Here is a 20834-nt window from a genome sequence, read left to right on the forward strand (position 1 = left end):
TGTCTCGGGTACCGGGTTAGTTTTCCGAGTGGGTAGTAGTACGACCGGGGGGGGGGGGGGGGGGGGGACGGGGGGGGGGGGGGGGGGGGTGGTCTGGGGGGGGGGGGGGGGGGGGGGGGAAACCCCCCCCCTCCCCCTCTCTGCCGTGTTTAAACGCCGGGGAACCCCCCACCCGACCCCCCCCCCCCACCCCCCCCCCCTATTTCCTCAGTCCCACCCTTCCCCTACCTTAACGGACGGAGCCTCCGCTGAAGCCGGGGGCCCCTTCGGTTATAGGTCCGCCTGGCTCCGCCAGCGGGCGGGGTGGGAAATTACTAGTGGTCTGTTGCTTGCCTACTATATCCTGTTTTTCGCTACCGGAGGAGAGCTCGCTCCTTACCCGGGCACTCCTCTAGTAGACGGAAAGTTTTATACCTCATTATATACGGATATACCCTTACTGTTACGGTGACTTTTAGTTTTAATTTATTTTTATGTACTATCTCCGTCGTTCTCCGTCGTGGTTTCATGGCTCCTCACCACTCCTGGTTGGAATCTTTTTCCTGTCTCCGGCGTAAGCCTCAGACCTCCTCCAACCGCCTAGTTAACCACACGTATTACGGCGGGACTCTAGTTTAATCTAACTTACATGCTCCGGCATGCAGCGGAGTATTTGTTAGGCTGTAAGTGTGCACCTGATACTCATGTATCTCTCCACTTACAGGCTACCAACTGCCAGGTCCCAGGTTGCAACGCGACGTTGTACGACCCCTGCGCCCATGAAGAGTGTAGGACCCACGCCCCGTGTGCCACCAACCACAACGGGCTGATCGTTTGGCACCCGGAGGCTTGCGCCATCTGCTATGACCTCGTGAGTCAGCTTTTGGGTGGGGTAAGTTTACTCCTAGACATTTCTTCGTCTTATCACCCACTAACCCTTAGTTTTAAGCTTCTTTAAACCGTATCTCCGCCGCTAGAAGCTTCATATCGCCTTCTCTTCCAGGCTGCCGCCGTGAAGGAAGTCGCCCTGGCAACCCTGAAGGCTTGGGTGGGTGGCTTCGGGAAGAACGCCGCCAAGGGCCAGCCTTATATACTCGACAAGAAGCTGGCCGTCCAGATCTTCCCCGGAGGCAAGGCGACGGGGTATGTGGACCCCATCTCGGCAGCCCCACTCATAGCTTCTATTCAGCAGGAGGTGCAGCAGGCGTTCGGGTCCGTCTCTACGCAGGAGCCAGTCCCAGATGTGGCCAACCTGGACCTGAATATCGAGCCTATGGTGGTAGGGGCAGAGGATTTGTTGGTTGAGGTAGGTGTGTCGGGCGCCCAAGGTCTTTCCTTGGGTGCTCCTGGATCTTCTTCCCCTGTTCCTTCTTCCTCTTCCTTCGCCTAAGGCTCTCTACGGGATCTGAGATCCCTGGCTCGTTTGCTCCCGAAGCTCTCTCGTAACCCCGAAGAAGGTGAAGGGACAGAGAGAACAGAAGACCCTACATAAGACGACTTCTAAGAAGTCGTCGTCTTCTTCAGCTAGGAAGTCTACGACTTCCTACGCAGACGCGGTGAAAACGAAGCCTAGCTCTTCCTATTCAAAGAGCTCTAGAAGCAAGGCTTCTAAGGAGAAGGCTCGCGCTCCGGCCGAGCCAACGCCTTCTGCGGCATCTACCGGATCTACTCCGGTAACTCCTGTTGGGGTGGCGGGACCGAGCTCTTTTGATCCCACCACTTTCTCAGCAGTAGTGATGCAGCAAGTGGGAGAGATGGTTGGCTCTCTTGGCTCCAAGTTTGAGCAAATGTTTGCACAGCTGTCAAACACGATCAACCAGTCTGGTCAGTCTATCCAAGACCTCTCTAACCGAGTTAGAGAGCATGACGACCACTTTGCTGGCCTCAACCAGGCCCCTCAGCCAAGCTCCCCTGTAGCAGATACTGGTCTCTTACAGTTACCTCCTTATGAATCCCTACCAGCCTTCTCTATGGATAACCCATGGAGAGTGGCCGCTTATGCCCCCTTCAAGGACGGCATGATTTCTATCCCGGAGTGTGGAACTCGAAGGATTGAGGACTTCGAGTTCTACCCTCCCGGACTGACTCAGCCTTTCATAGGGTATGCTAGGCTGACCGTAACTGCTCTCAATAGAGAGGATAAGATCTCCCGAGAGACTGTGCTATATAGTAGGGATCATGCACAGCGGGAATGGGTTCACTGCCTGGAGGATTGGGACTGTACCAACACCAAACTCCAGGCATTCAAGAGTCCCTTTACTATCTTCGCCACGGAGGAGTAGGCTTCTCTTTCCCGTTCGCTAACTAAGGGGTAGGTAGAAGCGACTCTTCAGGCAGTCCTCAAAGACGAGCCCATGCCACAGTTGAGGGAGGCGGAATCTACATCTCCGCTCTTCCCGTCCTTCGGAGAATTGTGGGAGAACCTACCTGCCACTTCCACTTTCTCAGTAGGTAAGCTGAAGCCAGACTGCGCGATGGATCAGTTTGGCGAGAAGCTTCCGAGACTGCCTGATACCCTTATTCAGGCAGAGTTCGTTGCCCGTACAAGATTTGGGAGGTCTCTTAACTCCCTTATCATTACGGAGATAGCTGCCCTGTCCTACGCTACAGAACCGTTGCTCAAGATACTGGCTAAATCCCAGCTCCAGACGGTTCAAGCCGATGCTTTTGACTTCTTCTTAGCCAGAAGGAACTGCCGAAAGCATGTCTTGCAGGAGGCAACTATCAGGCATGAGCCTAATAGACTCTTAGCTTCCAGCATGTGGGGTGCGGACCTCTTCCCAGAGGCCTCTGTGAATGAGGTGCACCACGAGGCTGCTAGGCTTAACCAGAGCCTTAGAGCCAGATGGGGCATCTCTTCCAAGAGGAAACAAGAGACCGCCCCTGCTGCTGGTAAAAAACTAAAGAAGACAGGTAGAAGGTTCCAACCTTACCAGAAACAACAGCAGCAACAGCATTTCGTTCAGGCCGTCCCAGTTACACAACAGGGACAGCCGTCAACCTCGAAGCAGACACAGCCCATTCTCCTGTTGTCTCCTCAAAGTCAACCTTCCACCTCTTATGCAGTCTCGCCGGCCTTCAATTCAATGTATGAAAGCCAGGCCTACCCAACCTTCAACAGGTTCTCTAGGGGTAGCAGGGCGAGAGGCCACTTTCGCCAGCGTGGCACAGGAAGAGCTGCAAGAGGCAAGCACTTCAGAGGAGGGCGCGGAGGTCAACCGGCTCAACAACAGTGAGGCTCCCCAGGTAGGAGGGAGGCTGTTCCTCTTCCGTCACAGGTGGGGGTTCAGCAAATGGGCACAGAGCATCGTGTCCAAAGGATTGGGTTCGAGTTGGATCAAAGATCCTCCTCCAATCAAATCATTCTATCAAGTACCATCAAAGGAGTTGACAGATTATGCAGAGGAACTCCTTCAGAAAGGAGCTATTGCGAGAGTCAAGCATCTAAAATTTCAAGGTCGCTTATTCAGCGTGCCAAAGAAAGGCTCAACAAAAAGAAGGGTAATCTTAGACTTGTCAAAGCTAAACTCTTTCATTCGTTGCGACAAGTTCAAAATGCTCACCATCTCGCAGGTACAGACCTTACTTCCCCGTGGGGCCGTCACAACCTCTATCGATCTTACAGACGCACACTATCATATCCCTATGCCAGACACTTCGTCCATTCCTAGGCTTCAAACTAGGAAATCAGAAGTTCTCATTCAAAGTGATGCCCTTCGGTCTGAATGTAGCCCCCAGGGTATTCACGAAAATAGCAGAAGTGGTAGTTCAACAGTTGAGAACTCAGGGGATAATGGTAGCAGCATACCTCGACTATTGGTTGATCTGGGCACCAACGGTCGAGGAATGTCTCAAAGCCACGAAGAAGGTAGTACAATTTCTGGAACATCTGGGGTTCCAGATAAACAAATCGAAATCCAGACTCACTCCGGAGTCTCATTTTCAGTGGCTAGGAATCCAATGGGATTTGTCTTCCCACAATCTGTCAATTCCAGTGGTCAAAAGAGAAGAAATAGCCAAGTCTGTGAGGCAATTTCTCAAATGCAAACAAACATCAAGGAGAAACCAGGAAAGAATCCTAGGTTCTCTTCAGTTTGCCTCAGTGACAGACATCCTCCTGAAAGCAAGGCTGAAAGATATAAATCGAGTTTGGCGATCGAGAGCAAACGTCAAATCTCGGACAAGTTGTCAGTAATTCCACAGATCCTTCGCAACCAGCTCCGGCCATGGACAAAAGTGAAGAATCTTGCCAAATTGGTACCCCTTCAATATCCCCTTCCAGTGTTAACCATTCACACGGATGCCTCCCTGTCCGGTTGGGGGGGATATTCTCAATTCAAGCAAGTTCAGGGGACTTGGTCAGTTCAGTTCCGCCAGCTCCACATAAACGTCCTGGAAGCAATGGCAGTATTTCTTACCCTGAAGAGACTCCTTCCCCCGAAGAAGTCTCATCTAAGACTAGTTTTGGACAGTGCAGTGGTAGTACATTGCATCAACAGAGGAGGGTCCAAATCCAAACACGTGAATCATGTCATGATAGCCATCTTTGCGCTAGCAGACAAGCACAGATGGCATCTGTCCGCCACTCACCTGGCAGGGGTAAGAAATGTGATAGCAGACGCTCTGTCCCGGTCAGTCCCTCTGGAGTCAGAATGGTCCCTAGACGACAGGTCATTCCAGTGGATATGCCGGAGAGTCCCAGGCCTCCAAGTAGATCTCTTCGCCTCACAAGCGAACCACAAGCTCCCTTGCTATGTGGCCCCCAACCTGGACCCTCTGGCCTATGCCACGGACGCCCTGTCGTTAGACTGGAATCAATGGAGGAAAATCTAAGTATTTCCTCCAGTGAATCTTCTTTTGAAAGTCTTGAGCAAGCTGAGGACTTTCAAGGGACTAGTAGCTCTGATTGCTCCAGACTGGCCAAAAGCAACTGGTATCCTCTGCTTCTGGATTGGGTCTCCGACCTCAACGGATTCCCAATCCCAAGTTGTCGCAATCAGTACAAATGAGGACTGTGTTCGCTTCCTCAGGAATTCTCCAGACCCTAACTTTATGGACTTCATGAAGTTTGCGGCTAAAAAAGATGCTAACATTGACCCACACATCCTCTTTCTAGAATCAGACAAAGAGAGTCAACTATTAGACAATATGACTCAGCTGTTAAAAAATTAGCATCCTTCCTGAATGAATCAAACACTACAACCATGACAGTTAACTTAGCTATATCCTTTTTCAGGTCCTTGTTTGAAAAAGGCTTAGCAGCTAGCACTATTACTACTAATAAATCGGCTTTGAAGAAAATTTTCCGTTGGGTTTCCAAATAGACCTAACAGAATCTTACTTTACGTCTATTCCCAAAGCCTGTGCTAGACTCAGACCTTCTCAAAGGCCTACTGCAGTTTCATGGTTCTTAAATGATGTCCTCAAACTAGCCTCAGATACTGACAAATCGTCTTGCACATTCATGATGCCTTCTTAGAAAGACGTTATTTTTTGTTAAGCCTGGCTTCAGAAGCCAGAATTTCAGAACTGTCGGCTCTATCCAGAGATGCGGGTCATGTGGAATTTCTCCCCTCAGGAGAAGTTCTACTTTCTCCGGATCGTAGCTTTTTAGCTAAAAATGAGGATCCCCTTGCAAGGTGGGCTCCTTGGAAAGTCATCCCACTTCCGCAAGATCCTTCTCTCTGCCCAGTATCAACTTTAAGAGCCTTTCTATCTCGTACATCCTCTAGATCCTCAGGTTCTCTCTTTATGAGAGAAAAAGGTGGCACTTTATCAGTGAAGGAATCAGACAACAGATCCTTTACTTCATTAAACAAGCCAACCCTGATTCATTTCCAAAAGCACATGACATCAGAGGAGTAGCCACCTCAATTAATTACTTCCAACATATGAATTTTGAGGATCTTAAAAAGTATACTGGATGGAAATCACCGACAGTCTTTAAACATCATTACCTGAAGTCCTTGGAATCTTTAAAATTTTCTGCAGTAGCAGCGGGAAACATTGTTTCTCCTGATACTGCACAGTAGTTGTAGTATAGATCCAGGTCTCCTTTCTACCTACCTCGTCCAACATGCCTCACCCTATTGCCATGCTACTCGGGATACTCTAGCCTTAGCCGCTAGAATCATATTGGTGGATTGTCCCTTATTTTTTTTGCTAGGGACATCCACGTTATGTACATATAATGTACTTCAGTGTTTCTACCCTTATTTTTATGCTAGGGTAGAACACAATGAGTTTGTATATTTTGTAAATATCTTAATTAAGTGAATCATTCTATATTGTTCTTGCCATTACACTATTATGTATCACCATGTCTAATATAAGTTAATTTTAAGTACTTTATATTGATTGCTTTCTTTACCATGCCATTGTTTAGTATAAGTTAGCTTTAAGTACTTTTGTTTGTATACTGTAATGTCCCTGATTCACTTATATTTATATTACCTACTATTGGGTTTCATTTGTCCTTATTCCATCTTGTCTGTTTCTCTGGTACTATTTCATAGGCCGACACGAGCTGAGCCCAGAAAAGGGATTTTGACGTAGGAAAAATCTATTTCTGGGTGATTGGCTCGTGTCGCCCTATGAAATATCCTTAAGATCATTATTTCTAGGTAGAATTAATCTAAAATTACCAGAGAAAAAATAAAATCAAGAAAATGTCAGTAAAACTGACTCGCTCACTCTATAAAAGAAGTATCGGTATGGGAATAGAGGCGAGTGGGATCACTACCACGAGTCATTTACCATTTAGACCTTCCAACATAAAATCCCCACCAGAGAGAGCTGATACTAAAGGGTGATGCGGCCGCTACTACTACTACTACCGACGCCACGGACAGCAGCGCCCCTAGCGGTCATCCTTAATCTATGAACATCTTGTCCTGTAGGGTGGGTAAAAGGAAACACGGTGGGTTTCATAGGGCGACACGAGCCAATCACCCAGAAATAGATTTTTCCTACGTCAAAATCCCTTATTTGGAATTAATCAGTCGACCATGAAATATTTCAGCGGCGAAATATTTCGGCGACAAATATAATCAGTAATAAACTTACGAGTTTATAACTTAAATTACAAGTTGTAAATAACTAATTACAATTATACAGGAATATTTCGGCAACGTAATATTCCGCAAATAGAAGAAAATGCATGGTTTTTCTAGAAAAAGACTGCCTGCATGCCTAAGACGGGATATTTCGGCTCCGAAGTATTTCGTCGATAATTTAGCAACAAACCATCAAAGGGAAGAAACTCATTGAGTTTTTTCACATTACAGGTGGTCCGTTGCCAGGGGAAGGGGTCTCATGCATCGTTGGGAAATCCCTACGGCCACGTAGTTTGCCGCTCGCATGCCAACTGCGCGGTACCTTTGGACAACTACGTGGTCTGGCATCCAGACGCCTGTACCGTCTGTTATGAGCTGGTCTCAATTCTGACTGACAAACAGGTAAGGATTTTACAAGATTGTCTTACATATAATAGGTAATATAGTTATGTAAATCTGTAAACCTCGAATCCGCCACTAAAACGAGGATTAACTTACAGGCGGACAAGGCGATCATCCCTTCGTAAATGGGTGGGGGGTTTTGGCAAGAACGCACCAAAAGGTCTGCCCTATATATTGGATGCTGGCGTATGTCCTTTGATCTTTTTGGGCGCCACAATGACAACTGCGGTGCCCAGGGAGAGAGCCGAACCCCTCATCGAAGCCATTCGTCTGGAGACGATGGCTGCCTTAGAGGAGCAGCAGGACCTTATGGACGATGTAGCGGCAATCGACATCAACGTCGAGCCGATGGAACAGGTAGGTGGGGAGGTAAGTGGGGCGTGTTCCCATCCCAGTCCCAGTCCTTCTCCTTCCCTTTCTTCTGATACATCCTTTAAGGGTTTTACGAAACCCTCTAATGAACAAGGAATGCCGCCAGTCATTCCTAAAGTCAAGAAGACTTTAAAGAAGCCCAAGTCTGTTCCGCCAGCGGCGATTGAGATGTCTTCGGTGTCACAGCCGTCGACATCATCTTTCATTCAGCCTGCTGCCATAAATCCTTCCCCTACCGAAGGAGCAGGGTCATTCTCAAGGGCGGCGGAACAGCTTTTTGACCCGGTTGACTTCACTAACCAACTGTTAGCCAGGGTTACTGGAGTTATTGATCAGAGGCTAGATGCACGCCTCAGGCCAACAACAGACATCTCCAATCAGGCTCTCTCGTCACTGACGGAGAGAATTAGGCCCATTGAGGAGATGCTCTCTGGTCTCTTTAGATCCGGAACACCAGCCCTATCAATGATGGTTCCGGATGCTTCAAAGCTTCCATCCTTTGATAAGGAAAACCCATGGAGGTTGGCCCTAAATGCTCCCTTCGTAGAAGGGAGACTAACAATTGAGGGGTGCGGAACAAGAGTGATTGAGGATTACGAGCTATTCCCAGCCGGTATGCAGTTCCCGTTCCCGGGCTTTGTCAGACTAGCACAACATGCGCTAGTCAGAGTTGATAAAGTACCGAAGGAAACTGTGATCTTTCCCAGAGAACAGGCCCAAGCTGCCTGGGTCCGTTCTCTAACAGAACTAAATTGTGTCAACACCAAATTGACACCGCATAAGGGGAAGTACACAATGTTCGTCACCCCCGAAGGCCTTCCGTCACCTTGTACAACTAAGGTGACAGAGTTAACATTGCAGGCCATTAACGAGGACAAGCCAACACCGACCCTGAGGGAAACAGAGCCTACATCCTTGCTGTTGCCCACAGGTTCGGACATTTGGATAAACGCTCCGGCAACATTTACTGCTGGTAAATTGGAGCCGGATTGCGCTTCGGACTTGTTCTCCGAACGGTTGCCCAAACTTCCCGACCATTTGATCAAGGGGGAATTTGAGGCAAGGACTAGGTTAGCCAGGACTATCAACTCCGTCACCTCGGCGGAGTTGCTAGCTACCACTTATGAAGACGAAGCAGTCTTCCGAGTTTTGACAAAAAGTCTTTTACAGACTTTGCAATCGGACGTGCATGACTTTGCTATGGCAAGAAGGGGCTGTAGGAAACATTTTTGGGGAGAAACCCTCTTCCCCAAAGAGCAGATAAACTCCATCTTGCACGAGGCAGCCAGGGTTAACCAAAGTCTGAGAGTGAGGTGGGGTCTTCCTTCCAAGCGCCAGTTTGATGCGTCTTCTCATCAACAAGGGCCTAAAAAGAAGGCAAGAAGGTATAACCCTTACCAGATGGCCCATCCTCATGGATATATGCAGGCAGTGCCGTCCACCTCAAAGGTAACAACACCACAGTATGTGTTAGTTCAACCAAACTCAGAACCTCAACCTTCGACTTCATCTCAGGTTGTGGCTTCCCCAGCATTTAATCCTGCCTATGAGGCGAGAGGTTCTTTTCGCCCATATAGCAGACATGCTGGGAGTAGCCGAGCCAGAGGAGGCTCCCGATTCAGAGGTGGAGCCAGGGGTAGAGGATTCCGAGGAGGAAGAGGAACTAAACCAACATCCAACCAGTGAGATCTCCCAGGTAGGGGAGGAGACTGTACTTCTTCAAGGACCGATGGACCTTCAGTCCATGGGCCCACAGTATAATATCAAAAGGTCTAGGCTGGAAGTGGGAGAAGGGCCCTCCCCCTCCAGTCAGCTTCTTTCAAAAACCAACAGAGGACCTCTTAGAGTATACGAAGGATCTTCTTCAGAAACGTGCCATAAAGATGGTGAAGAGCATAACGTTCCAAGCACGTCTGTTCAGTGTCCCAAAGAAGGACTCGAACGAAAGACGAGTAATCCTGGATTTGTCTCGGCTGAATTCCTACATTCACTGCGACAAGTTCCATATGCTGACAATCTCACAGGTACGGACCTTACTTCCCCGTGGGGCCGTCACCACCTCTATAGATCTTACAGACGCGTACTATCACGTCCCAATAGCCAGAAACTTCTCTCCATACCTAGGATTCAAGCTAGGCAAGAAAGCCTACTCATTAAAATAAATGCCCTTCGGACTCAATATAGCACCCAGGGTGTTCACGAAATTGGGGGAGACAGTAGTTCAGGAATTGAGGAAGAAAGGAATACTATTAGTAGCCTACCTGGATGATTGGTTAATTTGGGCGAACAACAAATCAGTGTCTCAAAGGTCAACATCCAAAGTACTGGAATTCCTAAAATATCTAGGGTTCCAAGTAAATGTGGCAAAATCCAGACTGACTCCAGCATCACAGTTCCAATGGTTAGGGATTCAGTGGGATTTAAACAATCACAAGCTATCCCTACCGACCAAGAAGGTCAAGGAGATAGTAAAAGCTACAAAACGCTTTGTCAAAAACAGGCGGTCATCTCGAAGGGAACAGGAGAGAATCCTAGGCTCCCTTCAATTCGCATCAGTGACAGATGTTCTATTGAAAACCAGATTAAAGGACATCAATCAGGTTTGGAGATCAAGAGCAAATCTCAAGTTCAGAGACAAAGTTTCAAGAATCCCAGATATTCTGAAAAAGAGACTTATTCCATGGACGAAACAACGGAACCTATCCAAATCAGTTCCGCTACAATTTCCTCCCCTATCTCTGATCATCCACACAGATGCATCCCTGAGCGGTTGGGGGGGATATTCACCCCTAAAGAAAGTTCAAGGAACATGGTCAGAAACATTCCGTCGATTCCACATCAATGTATTGGAAGCAATGGCAGTGTTCTTGACATTGAGAAAATTACAACCATCCAAGAAGATCCACATTCAAATAGTATCGGACAGCTTTACAGTCGTCCATTGCATAAACAGAAGAGGATCCAAATCCAACAAATTGAATCATGTAATGATAGCAATATTCCTATTAGCGGAAAAGAACCACTGGCATCTGTCAGCAATTCATCTGGCAGGAGTAAGGAATGTAATAGCAGACTCTCTGTCCAGAATGACTCCACTAGAATCACAATGGTCACTGGACAACAATTCATTCAAATGGATTACGAATCAGATTCCGGGACTTCAGGTAGACCTCTTTGCCTCAGAGTCCAACCACAAACTAGCCTGCTATGTAGCTCCCAACATAGACAACAATGCCTTTGCGATAGATGCAATGTCTCTAGATTGGAACAAATGGGAGAGAATCTATCTGTTTCCTCCAGTGAACCTCCTCTTGAAGGTACTACACAAGCTACGATCATTCAGAGGCCAGATGGCACTAGTGGCACCCAACTGGCCGAAGAGCAATTGGTATCCACTTATCATGGAGATGAAACTCAAACCCCAGAAGATTCCATCCCCGAACTTAACACAGATAGTACAAACGCAAACTGTGTCAGCTTCCTCAAGAATTCTAAAATGCCCTAATCTTTATGGACTTCATGAAGTTTGCAGCACAAAAAGAAGCAAATATAGATCCATTAAATATTCTATTTGTGGAATCAGATAAACGAGATTCCACAATTAGACAGTATGATTCCGCAGTGAAGAAACTGGCTATATTTTTGAATGATATGAATATACAAAAAATAGATATAAATCTTACAATTTCTTTCTTTAGATCATTACATGAGAAAGGCTTAGCTGCCAGCACTATTACCACAATTAAATCTGCCCTAAGAAAAATTTTTCAGGTGGGTTTCAATATTGATTTAACACACACATACTTTTCCTCTATTCCAAAAGCATGTGCACGTCTGAGACCGGTCAACCGTCCTCAATCAATATCATGGTTCTTAAACGATGTTCTTAAACTGGCATCAGACTTGGACAATGATAACTGTTCTTATTCAGCACTACTAAGAAAAACATTATTTCTAGTAGCTCTGGCCTCTGGAGCTAGAATTTCTGAATTGTCAGCCCTTTCTAGAAATCCAGGACATGTGGAATTCCTCCAATCTTGGGAAAGTTTTACTTTCACCAGATAGACAATTTTTAGCAAAAAATGAGGATCCACAAAATAGGTGGTCTCCTTGGGAAATTATTCCTCTTCCAGAAGATGAATCTTTATGTCCTGTTCATACACTTAAAACCTTTATGACCAGAACATCTCAAATAACAACGGGCCCTCTTTTTATTAGAGAAAAAGGGGGCACAATAACTTTAAGAGGAATTAGGCAACAGATACTTTACTTTATTAAACAAGCCAATCCGGATTCACTCCCACATGTCCATGATATCCGAGTAGTTGCCACCTCAACTAATTATTTTCAAAACATGAAGTTTGAAGACCTAAAAAAGTACACAGGTTGGAAGTCCCCAGCAGTGTTCAAATGCCACTATCTTGTTAACCTACAGGCCCTAAAATTTTCAGCAGTGGCAGCTGGTACTGTGGTCGTTCCCGAAGAGCAGACTGACGGTTCTCCTTAAAAACTTTTGAATGGAACTATTCCTTTGACTATCTCCCTTTCCATGACCCTTCTACCTGCATGACTCGCTCACACTCCCCACCATACTTTTTCCGGACCGGGCTAGATGGTTGTTGTCAACCCCGCTACCGGATTAGGTTATAGAATGCACATTTGTATATAGTTATTATTGCTATTATGTATTGTTTTGAGTATAGTATAATACTTTCATTGGTCTACATGACATATAATTATGACCAATGGGTTAATAATGTGTACAATTCAGTATTGAACAAATTAATACTGTTATGGTTAAGGATATATTAAGAAATAATATGTACAATTTCAACATTGTACAAGTCAATACTGTTATTGTTAAGTATATATTAAGAAATTGTTTCTTACATTTGTTGAATGGTAATTTAAGTTATAATATTAAGATTAAATAGTAAACTATTCATAACTCTTTATTCTGAATATCATTAACCTGGTTTTACATATAATTTTGTACTAGAAACTTGTATAACATTCTCTGGTATATTTTCATCGGCCGACACAGGTCGACACCAGAAAAGGGATTTTGACGTAGGAAAAATCTATTTCTGGGGGAAGACCTGTGTCGCCCGATGAACCCTAACCCTATTAACATTCTTTTCCCACCCTGACTAATCCAAGTTTATAGAACTAATCAGGAATGAAAATGGCGCGTGGGTAAGTAGTAGTAGTGGCGAGAGAGGACAAGTAGTGGGATTTCGTTGTAGCGGCTCCCACCAAAGGGAGGGATTTTGAAGGGAATCTTCTAAATGGCAGAAGTCCTGTGGTTTGTGGTAACACAGCGCCCCTATACTATACCGACACCCTTTGGGTGATCGCGCTGGGGGTAGTAACCTCAGCATAACTATGTTATTTTTTCTCTGGTATATTTAGAGTTTATGCTAGAAAAATGAGTAGCAGGGATTTTTCATCGGGCGACACAGGTCTTCCCCAAGAAATAGATTTTTCCTACGTCGAAATCCCTTTATGGTCTAATCAGCATTTCTACAAATGTATGAACTCGTTAGACAACGGCACTAGCGGCGCTGTTAACTGAAAATTGTGCCGTAAAAAATACCTTAAAATGCCTTATTTTTTTATTAATATTTTTGACGACAGCCGTAAAACCGATTCGCTGCTGAGCGATTGCGCCGTTAACCGCGGGCCGCCTTATTATAAAATTTACTGTGGTGTTTTTGTATATCTTGGAACAAATTAGGCGATTTACATGTAAAACATAGTTCCAGATACGAAAAAATCAGGTTACGAAGGCCGCTTCGGAATGGATTAATTTCGTAACCTGAGACACTACTGTATATATAGATTTTGTAAAGATAGTAAGACACAAGCAGGTGTTAAATTTTGGCGTTGCCATGAAGACGGGAAGTGTTGAGCAAGAATTCATACATTACAAGAGGCAGTCCTCAAGAAAATTAAGGAGCATACTCATCCTCCATCTGCAGTTACGGTAGAAGTTGAAAAAGCAAAAACATATGCTCATCAGTGAGCTGAGAATATGCACAAGTCAGCATGTACTATTATCAACAAATCACTGGAAAATCTGTCTCGAGATGCAGTTGTCCAGCTACCAAATAGGCAAGGAAAGCGTAAAGCTATCTGTCGCAAAAGAAATGCAGTTAATCATCTTCCCGTAAACCCAATATCAATTGAAGATTTAGAGTTGCCATACGAGTACAAAATGTATAAGACTACACCTGAAACTGAGGAAAAATTTTGCTTGGTGGATCAAGGGATAAGTAACGAAAGAATTATTATTTTCGGTGGGGATATCTAGTTGGAACATCTATCAACTTCAACTATTTGGTACGTTGATAGAACATTCACAATTGCCCTGTAATTATTTTATCAAGTTTATATTATTTCAGTCAAGAAACACAGGGGTGTGCACCCCATACTATATGCACTCTTGCAGAATAAGCAAATTGCAACATACATGAGAATGTTAGAAATACTTAAGGAGCTGGTACCAAATACATGGCCCAATGCCATCATCTGTGATTTTGAACATGCAGTTGTGACAGCCATAAAAGAGTGTTTTCCTGATGTGGAAATCAGAGGGTGTTTGTTCCATTTATTACAAAATTTACTAAAGCAAAACAAAAGTATGGGTCACATGGTTTCATATACCAACAATACTGATTTTGCTTTTCAAGTTAAAATGATGTTATCTCTTACGTTTGTAACAGTAAATGACACCGACCGTCATGTGGATTCTCTAGCATCGTATTTATATGAGGAACTAGTTCCTCAATTAAACTGGTTTGAGGATAACTACATAAGTTGTCCAGGCCAGAGAGGAATTGGACGAAGATCACCCTTGTCTCCCCCCACATCTGGAACTTGAATCAGTGAACTATCCAAGGACAAGATAGAACTAATAACATGCTAAAGCAGTTGCATGCAGAACTAGGAATGTTACATCCAACTATGTATCTGGAACTTCATTGATGCACTAAGTGAGTCCAAAAAGGACAAGATGAATATTTAGAAAAACTTGCAGCTGGACATTCGCCACAGCTAATATTACTGAAATATTGAGAAGCAGACGAAAGAATTTTAAAGATTGTATCAGATTATGGCAGCAGAAATGAGGTGGAATATTTGCAAGGTATTGTATTGCGCACAATATTTTAAACAAAGTTTTTCTATATTTGTATTTTGGACAATTTTTAAATGTATTCTCTTAGAATCAGTATGTGTAATTTTTTTTTATATAAAATATTATTATTCAGAGAATAAACAAGCTTGTTTCATCTTTCTTATTGTTTTAATACCAGACTTTCTTCTTGAAAATTATTTTTAAATCTGATTAATACCTAAACTTTTACACTTGTTTCACTATTTTTTAAAGTAATTTTTTAGCCTTGTATGTCGCTGAAATGGCGGCGCTGAAATGTCTTGGTGCTGAAAAAGCATCACTGAATCGGCAGTGCTGAAAGGTCCCATCCCGCTACAGCGGTACATGAAAGTGCAACAGGAAACACTGGAAGGCTCCAACTAGTCACTCCCCAATGTTAACTTCATTATTACACCATAACCCTTTCTGTAAGGACCTGTTGAGGAGTCTGTTGTGGTTAAAAACTTAACGAGCACGCCCGCCAACAGAGCTGTATGAGAGTACTACTCTCTTTTGGGAAAAGGGGGAATTTAGGAAAAAAATCCCAAAACTTCCCCATACCAACCCAAAAAGGCTCGCTTAAAAAGGTAAACCTTCAGTCACTCCAAAAGGTTTCTTCCTCAAATATTACAGTATTTTCAATATAATGATATTAGAATCAGTGCACTGCAATAATTTTAAGCTTGGTAGGATACAATGGTTGTATTAACTTTTTCACTTATGAGTTATCAATCATAAAATTTTCCAGAACTACTACTCTGTGAATGTTCAAAGCCTGAACAACAAAATTGTTTCTTAATTTTCAAAATTTTAGCAAAATTATGCTTTAAAAATTTTTCAAAGGCCATCAAAATTGCTTATGTGTAATGGAAGGACTGGGAATTTAGCATTACAAGTAGCTGCGCACTACAATGTTTTCCAAGGGTCAAGAACCTATATACTCAATGTAAGTTATGAAGGACTGACTGTTGTTTTTAATTCCCAAAATCTTTGATCATTAACTTCCTTTAGAACTAATCTACATTCTTCATAGAACCCTTTGTTTCTTCTTTCTCCTAACCATTAAGGCACTTTTCTGGTTAAACCAAATGTATGTCCACCACAGATATCACCTTTAAGAAGAATTGCCTTGATGAATTACACAAAAAGGCTTAATGATAAACCATCTAAGAATATTTCCTGAGAAACCAAAGTCCAAGTTAATGGACAAACAACCTACTAATAATACAGTTTGTAGACTTTGGAAATAACCATTCAATTCTTGCAGTAATTGCAAACTTATGGAAAAATATAAAGGATAAACCTTAAAACAGGCAATCACTAAAACTAAAATTCATTCACTAAGAGGCATATTGTGAGGAATCAGTCAATACAAATAAAAATGAGGATATTTCACAGCGCACTTCCTACACAGCAAAGACCCTTGAGCAGAGCTACAGAATAATTACTCTCCCTATTTATGCATTTATGATAAAGTTTTGATCAATTAAAAAAATTAAATGCTTAGTTCTATAACTTCATGTGTTAATACTTCCAATACATAAGTGACTTACCTATTGGGTATTTAGCCACAGATGCCAATGTTCCTGATATCACTTCACTAACCTGTCGAACTCTAACAGTTCGTTCATCACCACTGTAGTTACATCCTGTGGAAGTAATACACCCAGTAATAATATATAACAATAAACTGATACCATGCAAGAAATTATTACAAGTTAACAAAGAATCAGCTCTAAAAAAAGTGATGGCAGTAAAAATTACCATTCTGTACTTTTTACTTAGTAAGTCACTGGACTAAAAATGTGGATGTAAAAAATATTGATGAAACTGTAGAGCAAATAAAGTTTTTTTAAGCAAAATGTGAATTATTTTGTTTTCATCAATTTAGGGATTTCTAGTTTAAATATCTTAGTATCTAATAGTTTACGTTACAAGTGAGCTCTGGTTACCAATTCTGAACTGCGCATCTATTCATAACACAAAAAAATTATTTAAACAGGACAAGATGAATGTTTGATAGACTATGTATCTGTAGAATCTAACATGCTAAACTTGAAACCATTATTACTTTGTTTTATCTGAAAGTAGGACTCCTCATTCATGGTTTTCTCCAAACTTTGTACGCAAAAACAATTCCTGGTCTGTACTGTTACCTTGATTACAGATCAAGTAATGACTAGTAACTTAGGTACTTTTGTGTGGAAACAAGTAATGACTAATTAGTAACTTCAAAGTATTTTTGTGCAAGAACCATTTGTGCTGATGGGGGGGGGGGGGGGGGTTGAGCAGCTGGTTGTAGCCCATAAGTTGCACATAAACCTGACCTTGACCAAACAAGGCAAAGGGTTATTTTCCAAAGCATTTATTTTCTTAGAGAAAGCCTTTTGCATTGTATGAAAAAATCAATGTAAAAATATACACTATCAGGAAAATAGTACTATGGCCTTGGAATGCAACTTCTACATTTATCATAGTCTTATGAAAATAACTTACATCAGAAAACTAAATGACTCCCTCTACATAAAACATAACACTTAAGTATATTTCTGGGCTCAGCTCGTGTCGGCCTATGAAAGGATCCTTAATATCATTCTTTCTAGGTAAAATTAATCTAAAATTACCAGAGAAAAACAAAATTAAGAAAATGTCAGTAAAACTGACTCGCTCACTCTTAAAAAGAAGTGTCGGTATGGTAATAGGGGCGAGTGGGAACACTACCACGAGACATTCACCAATTAGAACTTCCAATCAGAATCCCCACAAGAGAGAGCTGATACCAACGGGCGATGCGGCCGCTACTACTACTACTAGAGGACGCCACGGACAGCAGCGCCCCTAGCGGACATCCTTAATTATTAGCGCCAGCGTTCAGACGCATTCTCTTTGTGCTTGTGCTATTTACGAGGAATTTTATCACCATTCATCATGGAACGTTCTGCCATCGCAACGGCTAAGTTAAGTGCCTCATAAGTAATGTTTTACTGTATTTTTTTTGTCTTCCTTGGGAACCAGTATTTTCCTTCTAATAGGTCATATACGGTTTCCCGGTTGTCTCGTGGCGGCGCCATGCTGCCTCGTTTAGAATTCCCGGTCCTCCATACTGGGACTTCTTATACTTATGGGCTTACTATATTACGTTCATCGTTTTTTACATCGAGTTTTAGCTAGGTTAGCCCCTTTACCATTTCTCTTAGTTTGGTATTTAGGGCTATTCTTTGTTCCAGCCCAGCATCCCGGCTCTTGCTCTTCATCGGCTATCGCTGGCTCCGAGTAGGCTTCTGTTCCTCGGAACAGTTTTTGCCTCCTCCTGGGCTTTCTTTTTCTTCTACTAAAAGTGTCTTTTTCCATCTTTACGATGTAAAATTTTATTCTATTTAGGTGTTAGGCTAGCCTAGGTGCATGTCCCATGTATTGGTACAGCCTGGTTCACGTGGGGCCCTCCCACGGTGTGTTGATCGCGGCTTAGGCCACTTGCGGTCACGTGTTCCATCGCACCTTCCCCTTCCCCTTCCCTCCCTACCAGGTATAGGGAGGCGCTGGGGACCCCTTGGTTGTCATGACAACCTCAGTTGCCTTCCTCCCTCTCTCTCTGAGGTGGCCAGGGGTTCCTGCCAGGGGTTCCTCCCAGCGGGGGGTATAGGGCGACCACTCATAGGGTACCGAGTCTCCGCGCACGGGTAGTTGTTGAGGACGGGGAGGAGTAGGCCACCCCCCCCCTCTCTCTCTCCCGCCGTGTTACGCCGAGACCCCCCCTCCCCCCCCTTCCCCAGTTGCTCAGCCACCTTCCCTTTCTATAACGAACGGAGCCTTCCGTCGCAGCCGGGGCACCTTTGGTTATAGATTACTGGCTCCGCCAGCGGGCGGGGTGGTCACTACTAGTGGTCGGTTGCTTGCCTACTATATCCTTACATCTCTCCCCCCGCTACCGGAAGGGAGCTTGCTTCTTACCCTTGCACTCTTCTAGTAGACGGGTGGAGAAAGGTTTGATATTATTGTTATTTTTAAGGATATACCCTAATTTTACGATGATTTGTTTATTTTTATTATTCATTTGTTTACCATCCCCGCCATTATTCGTCGTGGTTTCCTTTTACCACCACACCTGGTTGGATTCTATCTCTTGTCTCCGCCGCCAGCGGAGCAATAGCCTAGGACAACCAACCATCTTGTTACCACACGTATTATGGCGGGGCTCTGGTTTAATCTAACTTTCTCGCTCCGGCACCAGCGGAGAGCAACTGTTAGGCTGTAAGTGTTCTCCTGATACTCATGTATCTTTATCCACTTACAGGCTACCAACTGTCAGTCCTGGGATGCAACGCGACGTTGTACGACCCCTGCGGCCACGATGAGTGCAGGTCTCACGCTCCATGTTGCCACGCCATACAACGATATGATCGTCTGGCACCCAGAAGCCTGCGCCATCTGCTACGACCTAGTCAGTCAGCTGGCGGAGGGGGTAAGTCGATATAGACTTCTTTATCATTTTACTAACAACTCTTAGACAATAAGTTTGTTAACCCGTTCCGCCATTAGAAGCTCATCTCACCTTTTCTTTCAGGCTACTGGTGTGAGGAGGTCGCCCTTGCTACCCTGAAAGCGTGTGGGTGGGCGGCTTCGGGAAGAACGCCGCCAAAGGCCAGCCTTACATCCTTGACAAGAAGCTGGCCGTCCAGATCTTCCCCGCGGGCAAGTCAACAGGGTATGTTGACCCCTTGTCCGCAGCCCCTCTCATAGCCTCCATCCAGCAAGATATGCAGCAATCTTTCGGGGTCGTAGCCACACAGGAGTCGGTCCCGGACGTCGCTACCCTGGACCTCAACATCGAGCCTATGGCGGTAGGGGCAGAGGATTTGTTGGTTGAGGTAGGTGTGTCGGGCGCCCAAGTCTTTCCTTGGGCGCTCCTGGATCTTCTCCTGTCCCTTCTTACTTCAAGCGCTTCTTTCCAAGGCTTTGTGGGATCTGAGATCCCTACCCGCTCTCCCGCTCATATCTGTACCCCCAAAGGTGAAGGGACAGAGAGAACCGAAGACCCTAATTAAGACGACTTCTAAGAAGTCATCTTCGTCTTCTTCGGCTAAGAAGTCTTCGACTTCTTACGCTGACGCGGTGAAGGCCAAGCCGAGCTCTTCTTACTCGAAGAGTTCTAGAAGCAAGGCTTCTTTAAGGAGAAGGCTCGCGCCTCCGCCCCGAAGGGCCAATGCCTTCTCCGGCCTCCACCGCATCCACTCCGGTAACGCCGGTGGGAGGAGCGGGACCCAGCACCTTTGATCCGCCCACTGCTTTCCCTCAGCAAGTGGTGATGCAAACAGTGGGCGAGATGGTCGGCTCTCAAGTCTCCGCCCTGGGGACGAAATTTGAGCAGATGTTCGCACAACTGTCGAGCACTGTGTCTCAATCGGGCCAGTCCATCCAAGATCTCTCTAACAGAGTTAGAGAGAATGAGGACCGAGTAGCTGGGCTCTCTCAGGTCCCCTTCCAGTCTCCCCAGTGCCAAGTGCTGGTATTTTCCAGCTCCCGCCATACGACTCTCTGCCAGCTTTCTCTATGGAGAACCCATGGAGAGTAGCCGCGTACGCTCCATTTAAGGATGGTATGATCTCTATCCCGGAGTGTGGAACTCGAAGGATTGAGGACTTCGAGTTTTATCCTCCGGGTTTGACGCAGCCTTTCATCGGCTATGCTAGGCTGACTGTAGGAGGCTCTTACTAGGGAAGACAAGATCTCTAGGGAGGATGTTCTCTACAGTAGGGATCATGCCAACGGGAATGGGTTCACTGCCTTGAGGATGGGAGTGCACAAACACCAAGCTCCCAGGCCTATAAGAGTCCTTTCACTATTTTTTGCGACGGAAGAGGAGGCTTCTC

General features: G+C 44.8%; 1 protein-coding gene across 7 annotated transcripts in view; it reads right to left on the bottom strand.

Annotated features, from left to right (window-relative positions):
• LOC135210966 (zinc finger FYVE domain-containing protein 1-like) overlaps positions 1 to 20834 on the bottom strand; it is a 450218-nt gene that overhangs the window by 30436 nt on the left and 398948 nt on the right. For all 7 annotated transcript variants that reach the window (XM_064243949.1, XM_064243953.1, XM_064243952.1 and 4 more), the window contains one exon: positions 16518 to 16613. In XM_064243949.1, the coding sequence (XP_064100019.1) occupies positions 16518 to 16613 (96 nt within the window). The remainder of the gene's footprint in view (positions 1 to 16517; positions 16614 to 20834) is intronic.

The sequence above is a fragment of the Macrobrachium nipponense genome, chromosome 4 (assembly GCF_015104395.2).
Source record: "Macrobrachium nipponense isolate FS-2020 chromosome 4, ASM1510439v2, whole genome shotgun sequence".
NCBI lineage: Eukaryota > Metazoa > Arthropoda > Malacostraca > Decapoda > Palaemonidae > Macrobrachium > Macrobrachium nipponense.